The 26,608-nt window shown below is 40.9% G+C and overlaps 1 protein-coding gene across 11 annotated transcripts in view; it reads right to left on the reverse strand.

Annotated features, from left to right (window-relative positions):
- PIGN (phosphatidylinositol glycan anchor biosynthesis class N) overlaps window positions 1-26,608 on the reverse strand; it is a 123,458-nt gene that overhangs the window by 25,080 nt on the left and 71,770 nt on the right. For 9 of the 11 annotated variants that reach the window (XM_061590228.1, XM_061590237.1, XM_061590254.1 and 6 more), the window contains 9 exons: window positions 24,638-24,746; window positions 21,174-21,276; window positions 19,616-19,718; window positions 17,754-17,840; window positions 13,922-13,977; window positions 12,370-12,445; window positions 10,764-10,837; window positions 7,649-7,691; window positions 5,447-5,499 (listed from right to left, as the gene is read on the reverse strand). In XM_061590228.1, the coding sequence (XP_061446212.1) occupies window positions 5,447-5,499; window positions 7,649-7,691; window positions 10,764-10,837; window positions 12,370-12,445; window positions 13,922-13,977; window positions 17,754-17,840; window positions 19,616-19,718; window positions 21,174-21,276; window positions 24,638-24,746 (704 nt within the window). Of the gene's footprint in view, window positions 1-2,141; window positions 3,689-5,446; window positions 5,500-7,648; window positions 7,692-10,763; window positions 10,838-12,369; window positions 12,446-13,921; window positions 13,978-17,753; window positions 17,841-19,615; window positions 19,719-21,173; window positions 21,277-24,637; window positions 24,747-26,608 lie in introns of those variants that run through there. The other 2 variants (XM_061590221.1, XM_061590246.1) reach the window with 2 other exon arrangements.

A 26,608-nucleotide genomic window follows, 5' to 3' on the forward strand; every position in this document is an offset into this window, starting at 1 on the left:
TGGGGAAAGGTGTGTGACAACGTGTTAACAACTTCAAGTGTGCTCGGTGGAAACCAATTATCTTGACCCATTTCAGTCCAGATTCAGACCTGATTTTAGCAGAGCTTTGGTTGCCCTAATTGATTATCTGTACTGGGAGAAAGACAGGCTGGGTGCAACCCTGTTGGTTCTCCTTGGTATGAAAAGCTGCTGAGAAATCATCAGGATGTATAATGTTTCAGTGGCTCCGCTCCTACTTACAGGGCCAGTTTTTCAGAGACTGGCAGTGAGACAGGAGAGGGCACTTGTTTGGCTCCTGGCCAGTTATGCTAAAGAGTCCCACAAGGTTCAGTTCTATCTCCCAAACCTTTTAACATCAATCTGAATCTGTTGGGAACAGACATTTGAAGATTTGGTGAAAGGTCTTATCAATATATGAATGACACTCATCTCTATTTCTCTGTGCTGTCAGGCAGCACTGTGTAGGTGGCTTGATCAGTGTGTGGAGACGGCAATGGGTTAGATGAGGGTCAATGAACTGAAAATGAATGCTGTGGCTTGGTGGTTTCCCAGGTCCAGGAAATTGGAAGGTAGCCTGTTCTGAATGGGATTGCAGTCCCTTAAAGATCAGATCTGTAGTCTGGAAACAGTCCTAGTTTCCATCCTGTCACTTGAAGCCCAAGTGGCCTCTCTGTGGCATTTTTCCAGCTTTGGTTGTTCCTGGACAGGGATAGCCTGGCCATGATTATCCATGCTTTAGTAATGTCCCATTTGGATTACTGTAACTCAATCTATGTGGGGCTACCCTTGAAGATAGTTTAGAGAGTGTGGCTCCTGCAAAATTGCTATTAATAGGCCTTTCTGCCTGGGACTGTAGTTAAAGATTTGCACTGGCTGCCTGATCATCACTAAGCTCAATTCAAGGGGTTAGTTTTGAAGTATTAAGCCCTACATGGCTTGGGACCCAAATATCCTGAAGGAGCACCTTTTCCTCTATCTGGACTTTGAGATCAGCTGGGGAGGTCCTCTTGGTTATTCAATTTTTGCATGAGGTGAGAGGAGCTGATCTGCCAGAAGGTCTTCTTGACACTAGAACACCTGCTTTAGAATACTGTTCCCTTTGAGGCTTGGCTGGCACCCACATTTTCCATCTTTTGGCACTGGCCAAAGACATTTATCTTTCCCCAGACATTTTAAGGATTATTTTTATTGGGCCTGTGCTAGGACAGATGGGAAGGCACACTGTATAGTTTTCCCATTTTAATGGGATGTATTTTCTCTAACCTTTATGGTATTCCAAATTGCTATGTCTTCTCTAGCTTTCTTTGTATTCTGAACTGTTGCTACCTGCACCAGGATTGTTTGTAATGAAGGGCAGGATATACAGTTTATACATAAATACGGATTAGAAGCCATTGGAGTAAAATTACAGAGGAGTGGCTACTAGAAACACTGCACTGGGTGGGTAAGAGGCAATGGCTTCAGGAGATGGAAGAACAAAACACAAAATACATTAATCCAAATAATTATCAATGCACAACCCAATGTCCTGGAGAAACAAGTTTCCCCACAGCAAAAAGAGCTGTTTTGCACGTCTACATTGTTTGATGATGATCTATGGCTAAATGCATGAAGTGATTCTAGTGACAAGCATTGCATTGGCAGAGATGTGAGCAGATATGAACATTCTGTCTGCAGTGTTTAATCTGTGATGGCTCATTCACTCATGGGATTCAACACTTGATGCTGCAGTCATTAATGGATGGACACAGCATGTGTGGACCAATCCCAAGGCATTTGGAAAGAAATGGAGCGACGGAGTCATAGGCTCTTTGTTGTATTCATTCCACTCTTATATGCTGCTCTAGATTTAGCTATGCAAAAGAATGTTCAGCAAAAATGCCATGGAAGGAAAGAAATCATGCTACAAATAGAATGCAATTAAAAACAATTCCTACTCCATTTGTTATCACATAATGGCAGCCTGCCAATATACCTGAGGCTATCAGCAACCAGTATTGAAATGCCTGCAGGCAGTTTTGCTTGGAAAATTAGTTTTCATGCAGGAGCAGCACTGTAATTTTAAAGGGAAACAAAAAGCCGTGTTTCCTGAACAAAAAGGTAGTATCTAGTTGTAACAGCTTAGCAAGGTTTAATGTTCTTTCATGTTGTACATCTGACAGAGTTCACAGTTACAATAACATCCAATATACAACTTCATCTTCGCTGAAGGTCAGTAATAATGTATATAAATCAGTGGGATAGAACTTGCTGGAAAGACTTGGATATGAGATAGGAAGACACTGAATGGATGCATGAGAAGACTTGGAAACACACACACACACACATCCATCCATAACAGGGGTGGCTAACCTGTGGCCCTCAAAATGGTGTTGTTGGAGTCCACCTCCCATCAAACCCAGCCAGCATCTCCAGTGGTCAGGAATGATGGGTGTTGTAGTCTAACAACAGCTGGAGGGCCACAGGCTTCCCCACCCCTTGCCTACAAGGTGCAAAGACCTTTGGTATATGGACTTGCTTTACTCTAAGTGTGATTCCTTTTGCACATTGCCACCACACCTTTGTCCATTTCATAACCAATGACAGGAATCTGAAGCAGCTTGGCAAAGCCATGTCTTCCCTGCAAGTTGGCACTGTATAGAAGCCTTCCCAAATTGCTTCAAATCTGTGAATTGTAATTTTGTGAAACCATTTTCATGGTTTAAATTTAAGCTATCTCACAGCCATCATTGCCTACTGTAGGGGTAAGCCAATGAGTATCTTCCAGATGTTACTGGACTACACTTTCCATCAACCCTCACCACTAGCATGGCTGGCTAGGGCTGATAGGAGTTGGAGTCAAACAATTATGAAGGGCAACACATTCGCTACTAATGTGCTGTCTGGAGATATCTGGGTGAAACCCAGTCATATTGGAGGTGGTGATAGTAGAACATCTCTGCTCAGCATGCTGTTGCAGTTCCTCCCATTAACATATGTGGGTGTATATGTGCCCGCTCCCATGGGACAGTTTCCCGGCCTGCTTTTTCTTCCACCCTCCGAAGTGTGAAAAGGACCTAGGGAAGCTTCACTCATTTAAAAGGGGGTAGAAGGTGATGTGTGGGATGCCACTGCTTACGAAACAGGCAGTATTATTATCATTACATCACTTTCTGTTTTTTCCAGTTCCCATGAGACAAGACTTGACACTTAAAAAAGTCTATGTTGAGGATTTCCACCCTGGTCTTATAAATTCTCTTTAGTCTGTTTTTTTAGTTGCCAGATCCTGGATGGAACAAACTGACACTCTGCATGATCAACATCAACTCAGTTGTGGACCTTATTTGTCCATTAAGAACATGTTTTTTATGAGTGGTAGATGCAAATTTTGACCTCATGCTCAATTGTCTATATATCTATGAATCTACACAGAATGCAATTGTCAATTAGCAAGTGTTTTTAACATTGTGACCTGTTGAGTACAAGTACAGGTTGTAGCTCTAACAAAATGAATTAAGATCAGCTGGGAAGACAGCATCTAGGAAAGAGATCTAGGACAGAACTACCAGCGATCTACAGGTGTGCCTGGTGGAAGCAAATTATCTAGACCCATTTCAATCTAGCTTCAGACCTGGTTTTGGCACTGAAACAGCCTTGGTTACCCAGACTGATGTCTTCTATCAGGAGCTTTTGACACCATGGTGACATTCTGGAACGATTTAGAAGGATGGGAGTTAGAAGCACTCTATTACAGTGGTTCCGTTCCTACCTGCAGGATCGTCACCAGAAAGTAGTACTAGATTGTTGCTCAGCCTCATGGCTTCTGAGCTGTGGTGGTCTTACATTTAATCTCCTATGCTATTTAACATTTATATGAAACTGTTGGGCGCTATCATCGGGAGATTTGAGCATGGTGCCCTCAGTATGCTGATGACCTGCAGCTCTGTCACTCCATTCCATTTGAATCAGGAGAGGCTGTGAAGGTGTTGTACTGGTGTCTGGAAGCAGTGAAGGGCTGAATGGGGGCTAATTAACTGAGACTGAATCCTGATACGACAAAGATGCTGTGGGTGGGTGAGTGGTTCCCAAGTATGGGAATTATATGTATGACCTGTCCTGGAAGAGGTTGCACTCCCCCCAAAGGAAAAGGTTTATAGTCTGGGGGTACTCCTGGATTCCAGCTTGTCACTGGAATCTCAAGTGGCTTCTGTGACTAGGAGAGCTTATGTCCAGCTTAGGCTGGTTTACCAGCTACAGCGATTCCTGGATAGTCTAACCTCAGTTATCCATGTTCTATTGATCTCCTGCTTGGACTACTGTAATATGCTCTACATGGGGTTGTCCTTGAAGATAGTCTGAGGCTGTAGCTAGCGTAGAATGAGACTGTTAGGTTGGTAAGTAGGACAATCCAATGGGACCATGTGTCAGCGGACCTAAAAGTTCTGTACTGACTGCCGATGAGCTCCCGGGAACAATTCAGGTTGATAGTACTAGCATAGAAAGCCTTAAATAGCTTGGGACCCAAGTACCTAAAGGAGCTACTGCCCCAAAATCAACGATCTCAGGCCCTACAATCAGCAGAGAAACCTTTGGTGGTGCCATCGCTGGCTGCTGCCCAGTTGGCAGTGCCCTGTCACAGGGTCTTCTTGGTGGTGGTTCCTTGTTTGTGGAATGCTCTCCCTGGTGAGGTGTGCCTGTCTCACTCATCACTGATTTTCAGGAGAGATTTAAAAACATTCCTTTTTACCCAGACATCTGCTGACTGAGAGATTTGGCCATGGCAACTGTGAAATCAATAACTGTCAGGGTAGGTGATTGGTTTTAAATGTTTGTAGCTGTTCTAAATCTTTTTAATTGATTTTATGTCGTTTGTAATTGTTTTAAATATGTTCGTATTTGATTTAAAGTAGTACTGTTTTAACTTGTACCGTTTTAACTTTTTACTGTTTGCCGCCCTGGGCTTCTTTGGTAGGAAGGGAGAAATACAAATTTAATAAAACAGTGAACATGAGAAACCCTACACTGAGTTTTCCTCTTTGCCTTCCATGATGTACAACAACACTCTTACATGTGCCACGAAGACATCATGCTGAACACTTCCCCATTTATTGGCTCCTGCTGGCAGGTGTGGGGAGTAAATAGCAAATAAAAAAATCGATAATTCTTTGCAAAGCACAAACAATAAAGGAGATCAGAAAAATGAAAAGACATCAGAGGAAAAAGGAATCTGATCGTTAATGAGCACCAGGGGGCCACACTTAAAAACAGAATTTAAACAAGGGGATTCCATCCCTACCATTTACAGACAAGGAAGTGACATGGTAGGTCACTAGCAGACAGCATTTAACTAAAGAGGAGGGTAAGAAATACACTCAGCTAAACCTTTGGGCTCGTGTGCCACAAATCTTTTAGGGACAGCATTACAGCTACAGAGGAAAAAAGGGGGGAGACAACCAATGCCTTGTACCTTGTTCCAATATCCAGCCAGCTTCCATAATCTTTAACCAGAAAGAAGAAGTGCTAAGGGGAAGAAGGGGGGGAAACCAAGAACACAATGTTGTTCAGTAAATAAACATTACACAATGAGAATCACAAGGCTCAAATCAATGTTTCAGTCTGTTCATTTAGGGCATTTAAGTCTTGAAGTAAAAGACGACCTGGCCCATCACAGAATGTTTAACTAAACAACAAACAGGTCAGGATACAAGTCATTAAGGAAGTGGACTTGAACAGGAACAAGCTAGGTTCAAATTCCTGCTGTGTTGTGAACTCTCTGAGCCAAAGTAGATGTTACAACAGGTGTATGGCTGTTGCTGACAACAGCAGTCCTGCGTCTCCTTCCTGCATCTTCCTAGCAATGGCAAGTAAAAAACAGCCTACAACACGATCATACACAGCTTCCCTAGCCCACATCATTGGCTGCAGCTTGCAGGTGTGGGAATGCGTAATGCACCTTTTACTAAACAGTTACTTGGGAGACATGGGGTTGCTGGTCTCAATGGCAGTTGCGCTTCCCTTGTAACATCCTCTTTGGCTCACCGGCTAGTCTTTGGCAAGCCATTCTTCCTCAGCTTCAGTTCCCTATGACCAGCCTAAACACCACCAATACTGTAAGACTCTATGCACACTAATGGAGTTACAAAAGTTGTGCATACACACAGAGTGGGTATCTAGCAACCACAGTGTGATTTCCCTCATCTCCTGAATATGATAGAAGAGCTACTTCTCAGCCATAAATAGAAATACTGACTAGGGGAAGAAGCAAGGACTGCTCAGTTTGCCAGGCTGTAGAGAAAGACTCCATCAATGGCTGGAAAAAAGTTTTTAATGTCTTTCCAGTTGAGGAAATTTACAATATAAAATATAGCAGAGCACTAAAAGACACCATGAAAACAAAACATTAAAGCATTTATATATCTTACCAGTATAATTATATACAGCACATTCCAAGAGAAGACAATGTTAACCATTAAGTGAAGCAATTCTCAACACTGAGCCAGGCCTCTGGGCTGCAGAATGGTTATCTAACTGCAAATTATCATTTTCATCACTGTCTTCATAAAACAGTAATACAATAAATATCATGTTCTGAATTGGCAATATATGAAGGAATAATTACCTTAACTTTAGCAATATGTAGTCTGTGGCTCGTAAATGCCTTATACATGGGATCACCTGAACTGATTCAGAACAAATAATTGCCATGCAATTTTGGCAATTTATTTATTATGACTGAAAGAGCAGGCTACTCAGATTGGAACCCAGACTGGAACCACAAACTTTAAAAAAAATTACATTTGTTGGCTAATCTGCAATTAAAATTATGACAGTCTCTGATGTCTAGCCTGTAGATAAATTTCTTTTATGGCAGCAACCCCATGATGTGACAAAACAAAAGCAGAAGGTATTGTCACTTCCAGTAAGTCCTCAGAGAGGAATAAGAGATACAAGAAATGAGATAACAAAAGAATATAAGCCTTTCCACCTAATGCTTTGAAGACACATCCCTTCAAGCCATGTCACAAAGTGTAAAATAAGCTACAAGCAATGGAAAAAAAGGCTTGGGGGAAATTTGCATGACATTCTTCTTTTTTAAAGGGCCATTTTGATTTTAACAAATTCTAATCCTGAATTTACAGGGTAGATGCTGAAATACTCTCCTCCTCCATACCCACTGTATACACAAAGAGCATCCTTTATCCCTCTGTGTTTGCATCTAAGTGTCCCATCTTGTTTGATAATTCAGGCAACTCTTTTGAAAAATGAAGGTAGACCATGGCATATTTTTCTTTTGTTCTCAAGGCAGGGAAGAAAAGGATGAAAAATTAAACTGGGCACCCAGGTGCATCTGCCATTCCCTTTTCACTCACGGACTTGAACATTCAGTACAAAATATATGAAAACCTAGCAGTGCTAACTTAAAAATAGCTCTGTGAAAGAACTGAAGTAATAAAGATGATGTCTCTTCTGATGCATTCATTAGATGATGTACAAAGCATTGTTAATAGTGGGGTGGGGGTGGGAGAGGGATTTCTATCTGCAATTTATGCAGGGTTTTAATTCAACTCCCTGCCCTAGTTCCAGAAACTTTGAAGATTTCTCTTGATTGAATTAGCAGAGCTCTCTGGGTTTTGATCTTATTTGTACAGAATATCCAACAGTAACTTACCAAAGCCATAATGTCTGAAATCACAAGAACAATGAGGAAAAGCCTGGGGGGAAAAGAAAGAGAGAGTGTGTCAGAGGAAGACCATAATTCACAGTTCAACAGTGCAACAACAAAGCTTCATAGCATTCCAAGAATATGACAAAAAGTGTTGCAGAGGTATAGTGCAGTTCTCCTTTGATCTATTTTCTTAGAATTATGTGTCTTCGGTTACCAGGGCTGTGTATACACTGTGCTAACTAACAGAGATGGGTGGGTGGGGAGAATCAAAATTCTGTATTGAGGGAAGCTGTATTTCATGACCATTTAAAATTATAAAAATGAAGCCAGCTTTCCTACAGTCAGTTATAGAACAAATTATGTGAAAGTATTTGTTATTTTATTTATCCAACAGTATTTCTAAGCTGTCTATTAGGACACAGCCCTGTCAAAGTGGCTTTCAGAAATGTAAAATAATACTTAGGATACAAGAAGTTAATTTAAAAAAAAAAACCATAACAATTAATACATTATTCATTCTACATCTGCTAATCATGGGGCAAAGAAGAATTTTCCAGAGCACTGAGATGGTACCCAAGATTGGAAGCCCTGCTAAACACCTCCTCAGTCTTTTCAACATGTCACAGTTGCTCTCACACTTCTCAAGATTGATCTGTTTCAGTAATATCCTACCTTTCCTCCAGGGAGCTCAAGGCAGTGTAAATGGTTCTCTCTCTCACCCCCTGGTCCATTTTACTCTCACAAAAACCATCCTGTGGGTTAAGAACTTGGGTCTCTCCAATCCTTTTCCAGCACTCTAACTCAGCTTTTGCCAACCAGGTGCCTTCCAGTTGTTATGGCTGTGGTGGCTGGAACAGAAAGGGGTTGTGGTACAAAAGAGCTGGAGGGTATCTGGTTGGCAAAAGCTGGTCTAACCACTCACCACACAGACTCTGAAGATGATCTCCACAGCTTGAAGGATTAGAAGCTTGTGTTACACAAGAGAAAGTTACTTTTCTCTTAAGATGCTGATCTTTGAGGCCAGTATCAAATCAGTTACTTTGGGCAAAAAAACACTGCCTGCATGCTGCTATATGCCAAGCAATAGAATGGGTATAAGCTACAAGTGAAGATGTTTTGTTTTATTTTATTGTTGCAGCTATAGGTTTATTTCTAAGAAAATGTGGTTCCAGACCTTGAGCTTGCCTGGGAGTCACACCTTATAATTCCAAGTAGGAATTATGGGTGAATGGTAGTGGCTGTATTAAGTCGGTGATGCAGGAAATGAACACAGGAATCCAGTGTGATGTAGCAGGTAACTGATAAAGACACCTTCCACCTAGTTCATGAATGGCTGAGTGTTGATTTCCATTTAGCCCCGAGGCACAAGAAACTAGTTACCCAAGTCGTTGGTATCCAACATCATTTGTGTTTGGAAAAGCACATTTCAGGGAATGAAATGGACTATGAACAAGTGAAGTGAAATACAGCTAAAGACCTCTACATTAGCTTTATCTTTTCATTAAGTGACTGAAATATTAGGCCACATTCTAAATTGCTAATGACTGGTTTTGCCAGGGTCTTGTACTGAAATAATACTGCAAACAGCTGACCCAGTAGCAGGGAGATGGGCCATTAACTGTAATAATAATGTAATTGCAAAGAATTATAATTAAAAGAGCACTATCAGCTACAGTGTAAAATTTCATTAAAATGTGCTATGCCATAGCACTGAGAAAAATGATCACAGTGACTTCTAACAAATCATCCCCCTCTAAGAAAAACCAGAATCTGGTCACATTACTCAGCATCAGCTTAGTAAATTAATTATACCTTACAAGAGCATTAGAATTTGACAAATCCAGTTCCTACAGTTTAGTTTACAAGCTTATTTGACTTTGCAAAGCAGATGCACAGCTGAATACCATCACTTATTTGAAATAAGTGGCAAAACATTCCACAGTGATCCCACAGAGGGAGAAAAATGGAAATGGACTGCCTTCAAGTCGATCCTGACTTATGGTGACCCTATGAATAGGATTTTCATGGTATTCAGAGAGGGTTTACCATTGCCTCCCTCTGAGGCTAGTCCTCCCCAGCTGGCTAGGGCCTACTCAGTTTGCCACAGCTGCACGAGCCAGCCCCTTCCTTGTCTGCAACTGCAAGCTGGAGGGCAACTGGGCTCCTTGGGACTACGCAGCTTGCCCACGGCTGCACAGGTGGCAGGGCAAGTAACCCCTGAGCTACTCACTGTAGGGGTGATCTTTAGCTGGCCCTTTACACTCAGGAGACATGAGCGGGGATTTGAACTCACAGACTCTGGACTCCCAGCCAGGCTCTCCTCCACACTGTGCTATACTAGCTATGGATATATATACCCATCAACTAATAGGACAGCTGAAAATCACCCATAAAAATGTCATTGTTTACATTTCACATCACATTCAATATCATTAGCAGCAACAGCAGCAAAAACCTTCATTAAACTTGAAACTATTCTAACTTCAGCCTTTCCTTCACATATGTTAGAGATATGCTCAGTTGCAGCATACAGAAAACAGAGAACATCAAGCTGTATAGGCAATACTAATGATGGTACTAAGATGCTTTGATTGGACTGCAGCAAATATCACATATATAGCTCAGTACAGGTCTTAAAGTAATATCCACAATACAGCATCAATGGGATCAGGAGTGGCCCAAGACATTTTCCAACCTAAGGTGAAGAACCAAATGCACAGGGCCCAAAGGCCAGTCAAGTTATTTTGGCACATGAGGCAGAAAATCTCCAACACTTCATCTTCTCTTCCCTAGTAACATTACAATAATAATAAATTGAACAAACAATTTGCTTCCCTTTCATGAAACTCCAAATCAACTGGCTGAGGCAGTTGCCTCACTCTGTCTAATGGCAGGGCCACCCCTGCAGGGAAAATAGATGCCAATAGGAACATGAGCCACTACCAGTTTTTAAAAGCAATTAAAAAAATTATAGTCAGAGACTTTTATAAGGCTTCAATTCAGTGAATGAAGAAGAGTTGTATTCAGTGCAGAGAAAGAAGTAGCTGTAAACAATTTAAGTTGTATTCCATAATGAACCCCAATGCAACTGCTGCTTCAGTAAAAGCATTTATTGTACCTTTTTGATGATAGCTGGGTTGTGACTTGAACAGCTTCAAAAGCACATGACACAAGAACAAAAGGGATGGCAATCTGTGGAGAACACAGAATTACATTAAACTAATTGCAATCTCTTAGAAAACAAAAAAGAACCCCAAATTAACATCGCCAGTATTCAAAGAGACAGCCAAACATACCCCAAAATTGGCTTTACAAAATTTATCATCCTGTACACAAACATTTTATCTAGTTAAGAGGCATTTTACCTTCAATCATGGCAACGTAGGTTCTGTGCAATACAATTACATGTATTAATAATCCTTGTTTCTTTTTATCAATTCGAATACTGTGGTATATTTTTTGGAAAGAGTGTCTTTTGCCAGGGCTTTTCAAATTTGTCTACCTTTGAGGAAAACGTCCCATATAGATTTGCCTGCTGAGGAATTTCTGGGGCAAGTTCTTGGCTGTGTACTGCCAAGAAAGATTGCTAGTGGTGAACAAACCATCTTTCCAGCATTTTGTTTGCCTTTACTGCTCTTCTCATTGAGGAAACCTTGTAGCTTCCAATATGACAATTCTCTGGAACAGTTTGAAAACCACTAGGTGCTTCCACTTTCTAAGTCATTTTCTCTGGAACTAATAGTTTGCTCACTTGTTTATTCTTAAGAATCCAGATAGAGCTTCTATCAATTTGTTGTATTTCTATTTTTCTTTCAAGTGTTGTCTCAGATGGTTTGTAGTGATGTTTGGAGTTTCCAGTGCAAGTATAGCACAGCCTGTGCCAAGGTGGGCCCTCCAGATGTTTTGGAGGGCACCAGATTGGTGAAGGCTGCTGTAGCATAATCATTTGAGGTCTGAGTTGACATGGTGCTATTATCTCATTGGGTCTGGAGGTGTGGCTTACAACATGCTTGGTGATGGTGGGTAATCTCGTAGCCCTCTATTACTTGTTCCACAATGCTGTCCCTCTACTACAGAGTTTAAAATGCTGTATTCCAGAGCAAGAAAGAATGGATCAATCATTTCCAATGCCTGCCATGTTCAGTTCATTCTGTTTCTTGCTTCTTTTTAAACAGCACTAAAATTGACAGACTGATCCTATTAATTACAGGTTTACAAAGTGGTCCAATGATTGCATTTACAGTATAAAGTCTTTTTCATAGGTAACTGCTGCTCCATAACTGCTAGAAAGGCTGACTGCTTCCATGACTAGCATGCAGACATTCAAATGGGACCACAGAAGCCCCTGGGAGTGATGATGTGCTGTCCCTGATGTGCTGTATTGAGGGGAGAGAAAGAGGGCCACCTCAGGGAAAATTTAATTTATTGCAACAAGGAGCAGCAGCAGCAGCACAATAATTTCATATAGAATTCTACTTATTTCAATAGTACCTGTTTTACTTCATTTGCCTTATAGCTCACTAAAAGTTGTAATAAAAAACCCACCTTAAAATAGCCAAAATATCCGGCTAAATAATATGTGTTAAGACGTGACCAAATTAAGCATGCAGTGTTTTGTATTTGAGAATTATTACAAGAACACATAGATGTACCTGCACAAACGGCATATTGTATGTTAATGAGTCAACGTGATAACAGCATTCCCTAAAGTTGCAGTTACAAACCTTCCACAACAGCAAGGCTCCCATCAGGAAAGGGCTGAACACCGTCAAGAAGCAATAGACTGAAGTTGGATCAAAGCTAGAAACCCAGGATGATACCAAAACAAATATTATGTATTTTTGCAAGTCATATTTTCTACAAGGAAACAGGATAATTTTTTTCTACTATAAAAAATGTTACATTATGTAACAACCTTGCAAGACACATTGTCTGTTGGTTCACATTGCTTCTAGTTGATGTCAGTTTTTTGGTTTTCTTTACATTACAAGCAACAGTTCTTGGCTCCTACTTATGACTATAAACTTGTATTTTCACAGCACCTTTTGTTTTATAAACATTTGCTTTATAAAATACTTCTCAACTTCTGTTTGCTTTCATAACAGGTCAGTGTTTGGATGTGCTCAGGTTTTTTTGTACGCAATCTGCTGCAAGACGCTAGAGTTGACACACATATCCTGCTGCTCTTAGTGATCTGTTGCTACATGTGCACCTACTTTCTGTTGCCATTTTACTAAGGATATCTCATGAGATAACGTCGTTCTGGTGACCTTTCAGTTGAATTATGGTAACACACCTGTATGCCAGGCAGACCTTGAAGCTTTAGCAGGTGCAGAATACAGCTGCCAGTGTACTAAGCGGTTCAGCCTGCTGGAATCAATCAACACTGGATCTGAAGAAGCTGCACTAGGTACCAATATCTTACTGCGCCCAATTCAAGGTGCTATTGAGATAGAGCCCTGACTAAAGTCTGACTGAAGCACAAGTTCGGAACTTGTGGTCCTCCACATGATGCTGGACTCCAGTTAGCACAGCCAATTAACAAGAATGATGCTGCTGGACTACAAGTCCCATAATTCTTGACCATTGGCTATGCTGGCTGAAGGGTCACAGGTGCCCCACGCCTGGACTATAGATAGGATAAGGGGAAGAGATCACAAGCCTTCTGTCTCACTTCTGGGCACACTGCATAAAGTTTAGTTGAGTGTGTGTGCGCGCACACAGTTTCAATAACACACGTTCTATATTTATTCAGAAAAGAGAGCAACCCCCTTCCCCCATAACCTGCAAGGACATGGAAACACATGTGCAGTGCATGCTCAGTGAGCATGGAAAGAGACTGAAGTAAAATAAAAAGTAACAAGAGTGCTGTTCTGGAGGCATATGCGCTTCCATTTTACAGGGGAGGATTTCAAATAACCAGCCATTTGATGGGAAAATTTGGGGGGTGACAACATTGCCCATCAGAGGGAATGTTGTTTAAATTCTATAATGTACATTATATGTAGCTCTTGCTAAGATATCCTTCATGTATAGATGGTGGTAGTGGGGAACGCCTGCTGAAATCTCAAAAGCCAGAGGAGGGATTTCAGTAACCAGCAGACCTTTGCCTCACCCCACAACTAGCAGAAACAGAATTATTCAAAATGGTGAGAATAGCAGCCTATGCAAAATAAAATAAATGATGCAATTAGAAGAAAAAATTTCACCTAGAGAGAATTCAGTTGAAAAAGTGGAAGGATTGTGACTTTTCTGGATATAATTAACAATACTTACCTATTAACAGAAGCTATGTTTCCAGTACCAAAAAAAGCTGTCACTATGAAGAAAACCTGCATAGGGCTAAGGAAAATGCAACATGCTCCTTACTGAGCAAACTGTCACACTTCTTTCACACACTAGCAGAACAAGATAGCTTGAGTACAACTTTATATCAGAGGCATAAGTGAAGGTAAAAATCTCCAAGGTACACCAAGCTTGTTGCGCATGGGAGGTGAGAGGAGTAATGTTTGCACAGGCTCTTAAAACAATGTTTGATTATACATCCAAATAGATGCCATTGTCCCAATCACAATTAATTGAATTAAATATTTTTGGCAGTTCATCTCTCAAGAAGACGCAGCCAGTACCCCATAGCTAATATAATATATCAACATGAGCTCATTCCCTTTTTTATCCTCACATTGTGTTAGAGCCACATGGTTGTTAGCATGTCAAGTGAACTAACGGCAGCTGCCCAACTGAAATGTTTTTAAAGCATAACTGTTTTGATTGATCAATTTCCACTGTTCAATAGGAACAGCAAGACAAAGGGATCTACTACATGCAATTTTAATAGGGTGACAGCAGGCCCCACAAAGCCTCATTAGCCTCACTTCTGAATAATAAGGTAATGGGGAAAAAATCTGCCTGTAGACTTTCTGCACCAAGGCAGAATAAAGGACATAAGAGTCAGAAGGGCCTTTATCTCCCAAATCCCAAGCCTCACTTTAGCTGCGTGTATACACATGGGCAAGTATTAACCACCCTGCAAAGCTTTTGAAATTGTTCCCACCTTTCACCTCCTGTAATATTAATGTAGCTTTCTACAGTGTCAGGAAAGCATCACCACAAATAAATCCAAGGCATATACTTCTCAGTAGTATTTATCGTATTTTTAAAATTTAGTAACTTAATGGCCCAACACTACATCTGGCGAGATTCCTTCTGCTGAGATTTACAGCAACATTTTTTATCATATGTAAGAGAAGAGGTATAACGCAAGGTCTGAGCAAGTTATATCAATAAGATTTAACAGGAAACCTATTTACATAACCATCATCCGTCTATGCTCCAACGGCATATGCAGAAGAGGAACTGGATGTCAACACTAGTGACAGGACTGTGTCCTCCTGAGGGCAGCAGATTACCTTAGAGCGTGCAGAGCAGGCCATGTGACCCACATAGCTCTATCCAGCAACACCTTTCTGCCTTTTCCCCTCCCCCCAGCAACTGCTCCCTGAGCAGTGGTGGCTTTGGTCACTCAGGACATCAAGAGAAGGCACGAGCCATTTTGTTGTAGCAAGAGGGCAACGGAGACAAGAGTCATAATTTCACAGAAGACAACTGGAAAGGGTGGTGCATTGGGGCAACTAGAGTGTGACCGTGCCCGCCACACCCTGGATGGAGGAACCAAGACATCTCACCACGGAAGCCCAGGAAGCAGACAGTTTTTGGACTCCATTTTCCCAGATCACATTAGCGCTGTCGATGGGTGCTAAAACTCCAACACCTGCCTGGTTTATCAGAGCTCAGAGTATCAGCTGCAAATACATTCTTTCTAAGGTCCATGCAAGGAATTCCAGTGTTTGAATCTTTTGCACTTGGGTCCCTTGTGGCCTACTCTGGCTTCTATGCTGTGTTTATGTATATGGACATTGTTCATGTATTTTGTAAATTAATTTGATATGTTTTAATTGTACCTTGTGTATTCTATTGCAAACCGCTTTGAGATCTTTCAGATAGTAAGTGGTCTATAAATGGAAATATAAATAAATAAAAGATTTTATGCAGAAGTACAGGAAGAAACTGATCACACACCAAAACAAGATGTGCTGATAATCATGGGGGACTGGGATGCAAAAGTAGGGAACAGAGAAGAACTAGAAATTATGGGGAAATGGGGCTTAGGAGATAGAAATGAGGCAGGAGAAAGGGTTATTGAATTCTGTGATGTCAATAAATTATTTCTTGCCAACACATTTTTTTAGCAACCAAAAAGACGACTGTACACGTGGGCATCACCAAATGGTCAATATAGGAATCAAATTGGTTATATAATCGGTAGCAGAAGCTGCTCCAAATTTTGTCAACAAATATGGAAAAGAAAACAACGTCAATATACATCCCAATTCCGAAGAAAGGGGATTCCAGGTAATGAAGTAATTATCGAACTATCACCTTAATATCCCATGCAAGTAACGTAATGCTCAAGATTCTACAAGAAAGGCTCTTACCATATATGGAGTGAGAAATGTCAGATGTCCAAGCTGCATTTAGAAAGGGAAGAGGCACCAGAGATCATATCGCAAACACCCTGTGCTTTATAGATTACAGCAAAGCCTTTGATTGTGTAGATCATGAAAAATTATGGAATGCTTTAAAAGAAATGGGAGTGCCACTGCATCTGATTGTCCTGATGTGCAACCTATACTCTGGACAAGAGGCTACTGTAAGGACAGAATATGGAGAAACCGATTGGTTCCCAATTGGAAAGGGTGTGAGACAGGGGTGTATTTTATCACCTTATTTGTTTAATCTATACGCAGAACATATATGGAAAGTGGGATTAGACCAAGATGAAAGAGGTGTGAAAACTGAAGCGAGAAATATCAATAATTTAAGATATGCAGACGATACCATACTACTAACAGAAACCAGTAATGATTTGAAATGAATGCTGATGAAAGTTAAAGAGGAAAGCACAAAAGCAGGACTACAGCTGAACGTCAAGAATACTACAGTAATGACAACAGAAGATTTATGTAACTTTAAAGTTGACAACGAGGACATTGACCTTGTTAAGGATTATCAATACCTTGGCACAGTCATTAACCAAAATGGAGACAATAGTCAAGAAATCAGAAGAAGGCTAGGACTTGGGAGGGCAGCTATGAGAGAACTAGAAAAGGTCCTCAAATGCAAAGATGTGTCACTGAACAATAAAGTCAGGATCATTCAGACCATGGTATTCCCAATCTCTATGTATGGATGTGAAAGTTGGACAGTGAAAAAAGAAGGTAAGAGAAAAATCAATGAATTTGCAATGTGCTGTTGGAGGACAGCTTTGCACATACCATGGACTGTGAAAAATACAAATAATTGGGTGTTAGAACAAATGAAACCAGAACTGTCACTAGAAGCTAAAATGATCAAAATGAGGTTATCATACTTTGGACACATCATGAGAAGACATGATTCACTAGAAAAGACAATAATGCTGGGGAAAACAGAAGGGAGTAGAAAAAGAGGAAGGCCAAACAAGAGATGGATTGATTCCATAAAGGAAGCCACAGACCTGAACTTACAAGATCTGAACAGAGTGGTTTGTAACAGATGCTATTGGAGGTCACTGATTCATAGGATCGCCATAAGTCATAATCGACTTGAAGGCACATAACAACAACAACAAAGAGAAGAGGGGGAAGAAAAGCCCAACAGCATAAAAGGGTTGGGATGGTAAATGTGTTCAATATGAAGCTACTCGTGGAAAGCAGGTTAACAATAGGCCAACTCACAAGTCCTAACAGGGAAGCTTCACTACAAAGCTTCTGGAAATTGTTTTTTATTTTTTAAATGGACACAATACATAGGTTCGATGTAGTAACAACAGTATTACTATATAAACCTTCACTATACATATACACTGTCTGTCTATTGACAAGCACTCGTTTGTAATAATAACCCTCCAGAAATTCCAAGTTAAGCCCATCCTTAGAAATCAATACTGATTCTTAAAATAATACATCATCTTCCTCCAAAGGTCAACCCATTCTAATATAATTTGAGCTTCCATGCCCCAGCTGAAGTTCTTTCAACCAGGCCTTCGCTCAAGGAAGCAAAAGGATATATAGAAAAAAGATCTTCTGATATCATCCACATGGAGTTGTCGAAACTGTGTTAGATCAGCAGTGTACGAAAAGCTGAGAGCAGCAAGCTGTGAAGACAGTAGAAGAGAAATCAGAGCTGCAATGTCAGTTGCCATCGCATTGATATTAAAGGTATTTTTTCCAGCGAGCAAATGAGTAGTTAAAGAGTTATTCCTTCAGAGAGGCCAGCCTCTATTGCGATGAAAGCTTCTTCTCCAACCGTTTTATTATACTTTAATGACTCTCTCCAGAAAGTTATTGTTCAAGTAGGATGATCAAGTGGAAATACTTCTGCTGCCTTAGGTAAGGAAATTACTCCCTGACCTTTCCGTTTGCTGTCTTATTTCTTTTCCAGATGTACTGAAAGGAAACATATTTTCTTAATTCTGAAAAGTTGATTTTGCCACTAAAGCAGCATCCCCTCATGAGCTATGGAGGGAAGGAACTGTGGTGCCATATCACCACTGCAGGTTGACTTGTTTCCCTCTGGTGCAATGTTGATTTACCTGGATTACAGTAGAGCAACTAATAACTTCTTATTTCCATTGCTACCATAATGGGACACACTAGGTTACTCTAGGGAAGGGATGGGGAACCTCTGGGCCACGGACCAATCTTGGCCCGCTAGGTGGTCCAGTTTGGCCTGTGAGGCCATTTTCTCCAAACCACACCCATCTGTCAATCAGCTGACATTACTTATGATGGGCAGAATGGCAGGGTTTAATTCTGCACTGGCTACAGACACCTGTTCCTTACTGCAGCCAATAGAACCCTCATCTGTCAGCTGTCAAATGGGGGGGGTTACATTCTGCTCGGGGAACAGGTATGCACAGCCAAAGGAAGCTTGTAAAATGCACACTTCTTCCTTCCCACCCACCTTCCTTACGCACAAGAAAGAAGCTTCTTCCCTGTGCAGAATTTAACCCCTGAGCATAGGACTAGCAAAACCCCTTGTACTGCAGTTCCCACCAGTCAGCTGGCTGTCAGGTGCTTTGGAATCCTGCACAAGGAATTTTGACAGGTGGGTGGGACAACCCCATCAGTCATGTGACCTCTTAATGACATCCTGTGGCTAGCAGGTGGGTGGCCTTGCTCACCTCTCAAATTTGGCCGGTGAGGCTGATTCTGATAAGGGTTTGGCCAGTGAAGCCAAAAAGGTTCCCCACCCTGCAAATTGAGCTGACTCCAGAGACAGCAAGCATGATTTGGTTTCTGTCATTCTCTTAGACGTTAGTTCAGGTGTGGGGAACCTTTGGCCCTCCAGATGTTACTGTACAAGTCCTACCATCATCTCTGGCCATTGGCCATGCTGGCTGGGGCTGATGAGAGTTGGAGTTCAGGAACTTCTGGAGGGCTAAAGGTTTACCACACTGCTCTACTTCCTCAGTGTAACTACTAGGGACTTGGCACCAGTGAGCTACACTGACTTCTATGGGATCTGTCTGTCCCATCTTCACCCCTGCAGCCAACCTGAATGTTTGGTGGCCACAATTAATAAGTGGGTTTAAAACCACTGGGCCTTTCCCAATTTGATCCATCCATTTTTAAAATGTGGTAGTATTTGGGTATTTCCAGGTATCAGTTGCATCTGCCTAGTGGAGCTGGCAGCTGAAGCTTCTGATTCTACATCATTGCTCCTTGGTTCATGCCTCTTTTTGGCCGCCCCTGCTGGAGGGAAAGGAAAGCTGTACTCTTTATTTATTTAGCATGTGCACCTGCCAAAAAATACCTAGACAACACCCACACACCAGAAGCAGCAAACTCTAACCAAAGTCAGTGCCCAGTAACTAAATGGCTAAGGAACATATACCCACAGTAAAATGTAATTACAATGAAGTGTTACCTTTGGCTTAAGTGAAACTCCATAACGTTGTATTGCTTCTTGTTCCATATTTATCCACACAAACATTAGCATAGCCAATGCCAGTAGGAAGAGTGCTTCATATCTACATCAACATACATTATTGACAAAAAGGGGAAAGAAATCAAGGCATTGGCTTCAGGTCTCCACCACCATCCTCACATAATGCACATTACCATTCCAGGTGTGTGCATGTGTGTTGGCAACTTGTTCTGCAACTGTTGGTCACACTAAAGATGCAGTCTCCATATTCAAGTGAATATATTTCATTTCACTTGCATATTGTTTTAACACAGAAAAGGCCAAACAGTTAAAATACATGTTGCACTTATTTGACAATTCTTTCTTAATTTAAAATTGTTACTTTCATGTAGGGTTCTACTAAACTGACAAGGACTATTTCTTTGCTGATTCGTTACTTCCAAATTGGCTAGTTTGTTTGAGCTATATTTCATGGATAAGGCAAAATTATTTTTTTTGGGGGGGGGGAGAGAACTGGAGTGGCCACATTTGGTTGTTCCCAGAAACCCTAGTTATGAGGTGCTTTTCAAATTTTGAAAAACTCAAAATTGCTGTTGCCATTTAAAAAAGAAAAGACTACTTCCTTTTCCACCATAGGGGGCCACCATTATAGTGAACAGAACATGAATATATACAGAAAATACACATATTATTCCTCGAGTAGCTCTTTTTGAGGACTGCAGTGTGAAAATATCATAACAAAGGATGGTATTCAGTACTAGTCCTACTTAGAGTAGGCCCATTGAAGGTAACAGACATGACTAGCTTAGATTCATTAATTTCAGCCGGTCTACTCTGAATAGGGCTTAGTTGAATACCACCCAGAGAAAGGGCAGTTTTGTTAAAAATATAAATGCACAGTGTGCCATTCCTCATGACTCTATGATTAAACCTGAAATACCAGGGGAAACCTTTTTACATTTGGATTTATTTACTTATTTTGGTAAAAATGTCCTGCAAAAAACCAAAGATACTTTAGCAATATAAAGAGCCAACGTTTTAGAAGGCATCAGTGAGGAAAAAGGGGGGTGGGGAATTCCAAACCAAATTTAGAACTGAATCATTGTTTATCTACAGCCCTAGAAAATATTCTAGGAAATCATAACAAGTGAAAATGGAATGATTCATGCATTTGTTTTTATTTGCCTCCCCTATTCCAATCATTTAACCGCCCTCTTTTGGCTTTCATGTTTTCTACTGTATTTCTGTAACCACAACTGTCATTTTTGTTTTTTACTACCATGTGCGTTCTCATGAATCAATGCAATCAAGTGCACAAAAATGTTTAGGAGCTTCATACAAATTATTGGCTAGATGTTTACTCTACCATATGCCAACACTGAGATTTAAAAACAGGCACACACAAACACCTGGAACTTTGTGTCTTGTTGGTTAAATGCAATGATAGAATTAGAAGAACCTGATGAAATAAAAGTATATGACTTAAAATTGCTTAGCCTAGAGAAAAACACAAAATATACTGAAATTTTATTTATAAAGTAGAGATAGATAGAATTACCCTGTACTAAGCAGAAGGTATGTTGACGTCAAAGAAAGAAATATGCTCAGCAGCCGCAGGAAGAGAAATGTGGGACTTAGTAGTGGCACTATCAAGGACGAAGCTGCAATAAACACAATATCATCTTGTCAATGCAAACACATTTGAATACCTCCCTCTCCCTCAATGGCTCTCTAAGTCTGGGAGCTATGGTTGGCTTGTGAACCATTAGCTGGTTTGCATTCACATTCCTGGTAGCAAAGGATGCAGCAGAATGACACATGTGGGATATCTTTCTTCACTCTTTGAACTGAACGCAGTGAAATTTTCCCCACTTCAAGAAACAAAAAACCAAAGAGACAATTGGCTACTACTATTCTGAGTTTGCCTCATAAAAAAAAGGAGGCTAGTTACGATGGAAAGTTTTCCATGGGATTCCATGCCCCTCCTCCAGTGGGAAGTCTTACATCCTAAGGCATATTCATGCTGAGGGGCTTGGACTATCCAAGTAGGCATGCCCGAGTTGCTTCTCCCAAACAAGTACTTTGGCGCTGAAATGACTCTATATGTGAAGGAGGCCAAGCTGAAATGTAGGGAGATGAAGGTGGGAATGACCTAGACATTGCGAGAAGCCAGCCTTATTGTAAGTGGCACTGTCTGAAATAGCCACTGGAAGAAGAGACGGGAACAAGAAGTAATGGGCAGCAGCACTCTGAACTTGAAGAGCCCCGTCCTGGAGTTAGTCCCTTCCTACACAATAGGTGGAAAATATGAGGAGTGAAAGAACTCGTACTGGGTGGGGTATTGTGGATGTGTGCATGCAAACATAAGGGCCAGGAAGCATTAGTTCGCAAGCTACAGAAAAGCACATTCCTTCAAAATCCTTATTCAGATTGCCACAACGCATACTGAATTCCCCTCCCCCAACATCCACCCAGTCTCTGTGGATGACTTCATACACGACTGGAATTTCAAAGGCAGGTGGGCAAGCTTGGCTCAAAATTAGGTTCTTGGGGGAACCAACAAGGTAATGGAAGGATCCTGGCTCCAAAGCACATCCAGAAAGTCCTGTTGCCAAAACAGCATCCATTACATCACACTGGAAATCAAGGTTCTGATTTAAAAAGCTTCACTGAGTTAAGACTCACCAGTCAAGGCATAAGCCCTAAAATCTGTTTTTAATGCCTTAAGTGTAAGTGTAGCAGTAACAAAAAGACTAGGCTTTCTGAAAATTTGGGAAACAATTTTTCATTCATTGATAAATAATCACAGCCACCCTTCATATCTCTGGAATTAAAGCACCTGGTGGGACAGAGCTGCAGCAATAGCCTCTTGGTTACCGGGAGGGGGATGAGGGTGTACTGAGGTCAGGGCTGTAGAGGCACACCATAAGTACCAAACTGACTCTGCTGGTGCACTCGTACAGCCCTGGCCTCGCTGCCGCCTTGCTCCTCCCCCTCCCAGTAAGCTGCAGTAACATTGCTGTCAGGAGGCTATTGCTGTGGCTCCATTCTACTGGTCAAACTGCTCCTGGGTTTAAGAGCTAAGCCTTCCAGCTAAGAGAGCAGAATGTTAAGGCAGACTTTAAGTCCAAACATATGTTTTTTTTAATATAAAAATTAACCACTGGTGTGATCTATTCCATAACTGATCTGCATTAAGTCACAAGTAGGAAGCACAAAATATCATCTTAAATAGTCAGTGCCATCAATATTTTCCCAGACAGTATCCCGAAAAGCTTGCATGGACTGGCAGCTTCCATTTACATACAAAAACATGTAAACTAAGCTTCTATTTGGTCATGCTTCTGCAAGTGCTAAAAGCCAACAAAATTAAGCTTCCCTGATGGCACGCTTATATATAAAGCTTTATGTATAGTATGTAGCTTCAAAGCAGAATGTGAGTAGAAGTGTGCAAGGCAAAGCAGAAGGACAAGTAAAGCAAGACAAGCAGTGTGTGGTGTGGTATAGTGGTTAGAGTGTTGGACTAGGATCTGAGAGACCAGGATTCAAATCCCCACTCTGTCATGAAGCTCACTGAATGACCTTATTATTATTACTATTAATGATATCTATTTGTCACTTACTACAAACAGTTTTGTCTCAAAGTGACTTAACAGTTTTTAAAAGCATCTAATTTAACATTTAACATGCATCAGAGATTAAAAGAAGAAGTAACATTTATAGTCTCTTTGTCTAAACTACCTCACAGGACTGTTGTGAGGATGATGATGATGACAAAGCGGTCTATATTCAACTTGAGCAGGAAGAGCAAAGAGATTCCTATTTGCTAAGACTATGCAGAAAGTCTTATCCAATCCCTATAGTGCTCAGAGGGGTATCACCTGACCAATACCAGCTTATAGTAGTTAAGAGACTCCTGTGCTGATGCTGAACATGCATATCCTACCTTCAATTGTGCTGCAAAAGTGCAAAGTCGATGGTGGCCCAAGACAAGGCAAACAGAGTGGGAGTGAGAAGGCAAAAGGGAGGTAGCGGCCAGGTAGCAGCCAATGTTTCCTAAACAAGAGTAAGCAAGCCTACCCCCTCCAGCTTTTATAGGGGTCTGAATACTCTTAAATGGCAGCAGTTGGCAAAAGCAGAAATGTCATGTTCTGTGATCATGTATAAATACAAGCATCAATAAGCATTTTCCTGAAAAAAAGGAAACGAAAAGTTCAGTATGTGGAAAGGCCCCTGTTCAAAGTCATACTGGAATGTGAAAAATGTTAAGTTAGAAATATTCTGGTGTTTGGGGAAAAACATTTAATTAAACTGACCTGCTTGGGCCTACTGGCATATGGAATATATGAAGCTGCCTTATACCAGGTCAGACTATGTGTTCATCTAGCTCAGGATCATTACTATGACCAGTAGTGGTTCTCCAGGGTCTCAGGCAGAGGTCTTTCCTTTCATCATTTAGATGAATCTTTTAACTGGAGAAAGCTAGGGATTGAATCTGTGATCATATGCGTGCATAGCTAAGCCACTGAGATATGGGCCCAAGTGGCTTTCTTGGATAGTCTCTCCAGTTCCGCCATTAGAAAAGAGCTGGGTGACAGGGATTTACCCTGTGCACTGTCAGACATCCTTCCAGTCCCAGGTTCAGGATGTGCTGCAGGATTCAGTCTAACAGCAACAGCACTCAGAATCTGAATCACACAATAGATAATGATGCATCTCATTAACACCGTCTAGCTATTAATCTCCAAATGCCAGCTTTCTTCTAAATCAAGATCACTCATATGAACTTGAAGAGGGTGTTGAATCTGTGTTATTCTTTTTACAGGAAGATGCTTATGAATACTTGTGTTTTCATATAATCACTGAATATGAGCTTTCTGGGGCCAGCTGCTGCTAGTCAAAGGCATGTATCTTCAGGTTGCATTCTTAAACAGCAGGAAACAGCAGAAATATATCTTTACTTGCAAGACCAAGTCTCTACCTGCAGACCAGGATAATCTGAGTTAGGAAAGTAGTGCTTACCTAATGTTGTCCAGCTAATAATTTGATTTATTACAGGTAATCCTTGTTTGCTGTGAAGACTGCTGTGAGTACTCTTCACAACGTAAGTGGATAATGCCAGACTCAGCAACTAATACAAGAAAGAAAGAAAAAGAAGCAGTTAATCTGAGTGGTTCCACTATTCTGCAATGTTTAAGGAATATTAGCAATGTTAAAAGTTAAAGTTATAATACAGATTTTCCCAATAATGTAGGAACATACAGACATAGGAAGTTGCCTTATACCAAGGTCAGACCATTGGTCCATCTAGCTTACTATTGTCTTACCTGGAAATGCTGGGGATTGAACCACAGACCTTCTGCATGCAAGGCACATGCTCTACCACTGAGCTACGGCCCTTCCCTGATAAACTCCAAAACAATAAAAAGAAAGGAAATACGAACAGATCTGACATTTTTAGAACCCTGGCTAGAAAAGTAACTATACTGAAATGGCAAGACACATGGCGCAGCTCTGTCCATTATAGACCACGCACATGTGTTTAAATGGCTGGGGTTCCCCATGCCCCCACAAAGAACAAAACAGGACCCAAACCTTTCTGTATTGCCATTTGCGTGTATATTTTGGGAGAACCTGGCCATTTAAATGAGCATGAACCATTCACAACTGACAACTTCACACAGATATTTGCCACTAAAATGCACAGTAAGATTCAAAAAGCGAAGTGGGAATCTGCTCTTACCCTGCATGACCATTCTTATGATCCTGAGTAGAGCAGAGTTGGTTGACTATGTCACTTACTAGGAAAAAAGATTGTCTCTACTAGTATCAAAGAGCAGTGGGATGCATCTACATTGCACCATCTTTCCTTTAATCCTTGCAGCATGTCAGCTCCTACAATGACACATTCTCTTCATCTCCTGCTCTCTTAGGGGTAGAGCACATGACTGGCATGCAAAAGGTCACAGGTTCAATCCCTGACTTTTTTTTAGGATTAGGTAGCAGGTGATAGGAAAGGCCCAAGATCCTGAAGTGTTTCTACCAGTCAGAGTAGGGCAAATAGTTTAATCTGGAACAATGCAGCTTCCTATGCAACATCACTGGGGAAATGGCTAAGTTCAGACCACAATGATGGAGATACCTGCTGCTTTACTCATAGTGATGCTAGGACTGGAATACAAACCATGGTCACCATTTGCATTCTCTTGCTGGGATCAGCAATCCAAATCCAATTTGAAGGCCTACTGCCTCTGCACAGTAGGTCATACAGATAGGTAGGCTGATTATTTGTTTTGAACTGCTTCTGCCATGACTGTGGTTTTACAAAGTACTGGGCAACTCAATACAATCTTAATTTAGCTTTCTGAAAAATTAGTTTCTGGGACATCTCAGTTTTCTAAAAGGTTTTGATTCTAAAGAGGTGAGTACTAGATACTGTAATTCTGAATAAATCCTATGACCTTGTCAGACTGGTTTTCTTTGCTTTATAGCAATATTATGAAAAGTTAAGAAAGTCTTAATAAAAATGTAGAAGCTCTAGCAACTACATACTGCTTAACATTTCATTTGGCCATGTTTTCTTGGTGATATTATTGTATAACCCCATAATGTTGTGGATGCCACAGTAAAGTATTCAGCAACTCCCAGAGCAAACTGTTGATTCATACTTGCATAACTGTGTTTCATGCTTGATTTCACTCAGACTGAATAAATAGGGAAACAAAACAAATAAAAACCTTAGGAGGAAGGCTTTCAACAAAGTTTATTTTAGAGAGAGACCTGTCAATAGGAGTCCATTTCCAAGCTAGAGTTACAGATTAGAGAAGTAATTAGACTAGATCATCAAACAGCAGTTATTTGGCACTGATTTTTGCACTGGTTTAATTAAACTTTGCCTGATGTGCCATCATGTGACAAATCATGGAGAGAGTGATAAATAATATATGCTGGGCTTTCTTAGACTTTGGACTTAAAAATTAATATAATATTAAC

This window comes from Rhineura floridana, chromosome 1, assembly GCF_030035675.1.
Source record: "Rhineura floridana isolate rRhiFlo1 chromosome 1, rRhiFlo1.hap2, whole genome shotgun sequence".
NCBI lineage: Eukaryota > Metazoa > Chordata > Lepidosauria > Squamata > Rhineuridae > Rhineura > Rhineura floridana.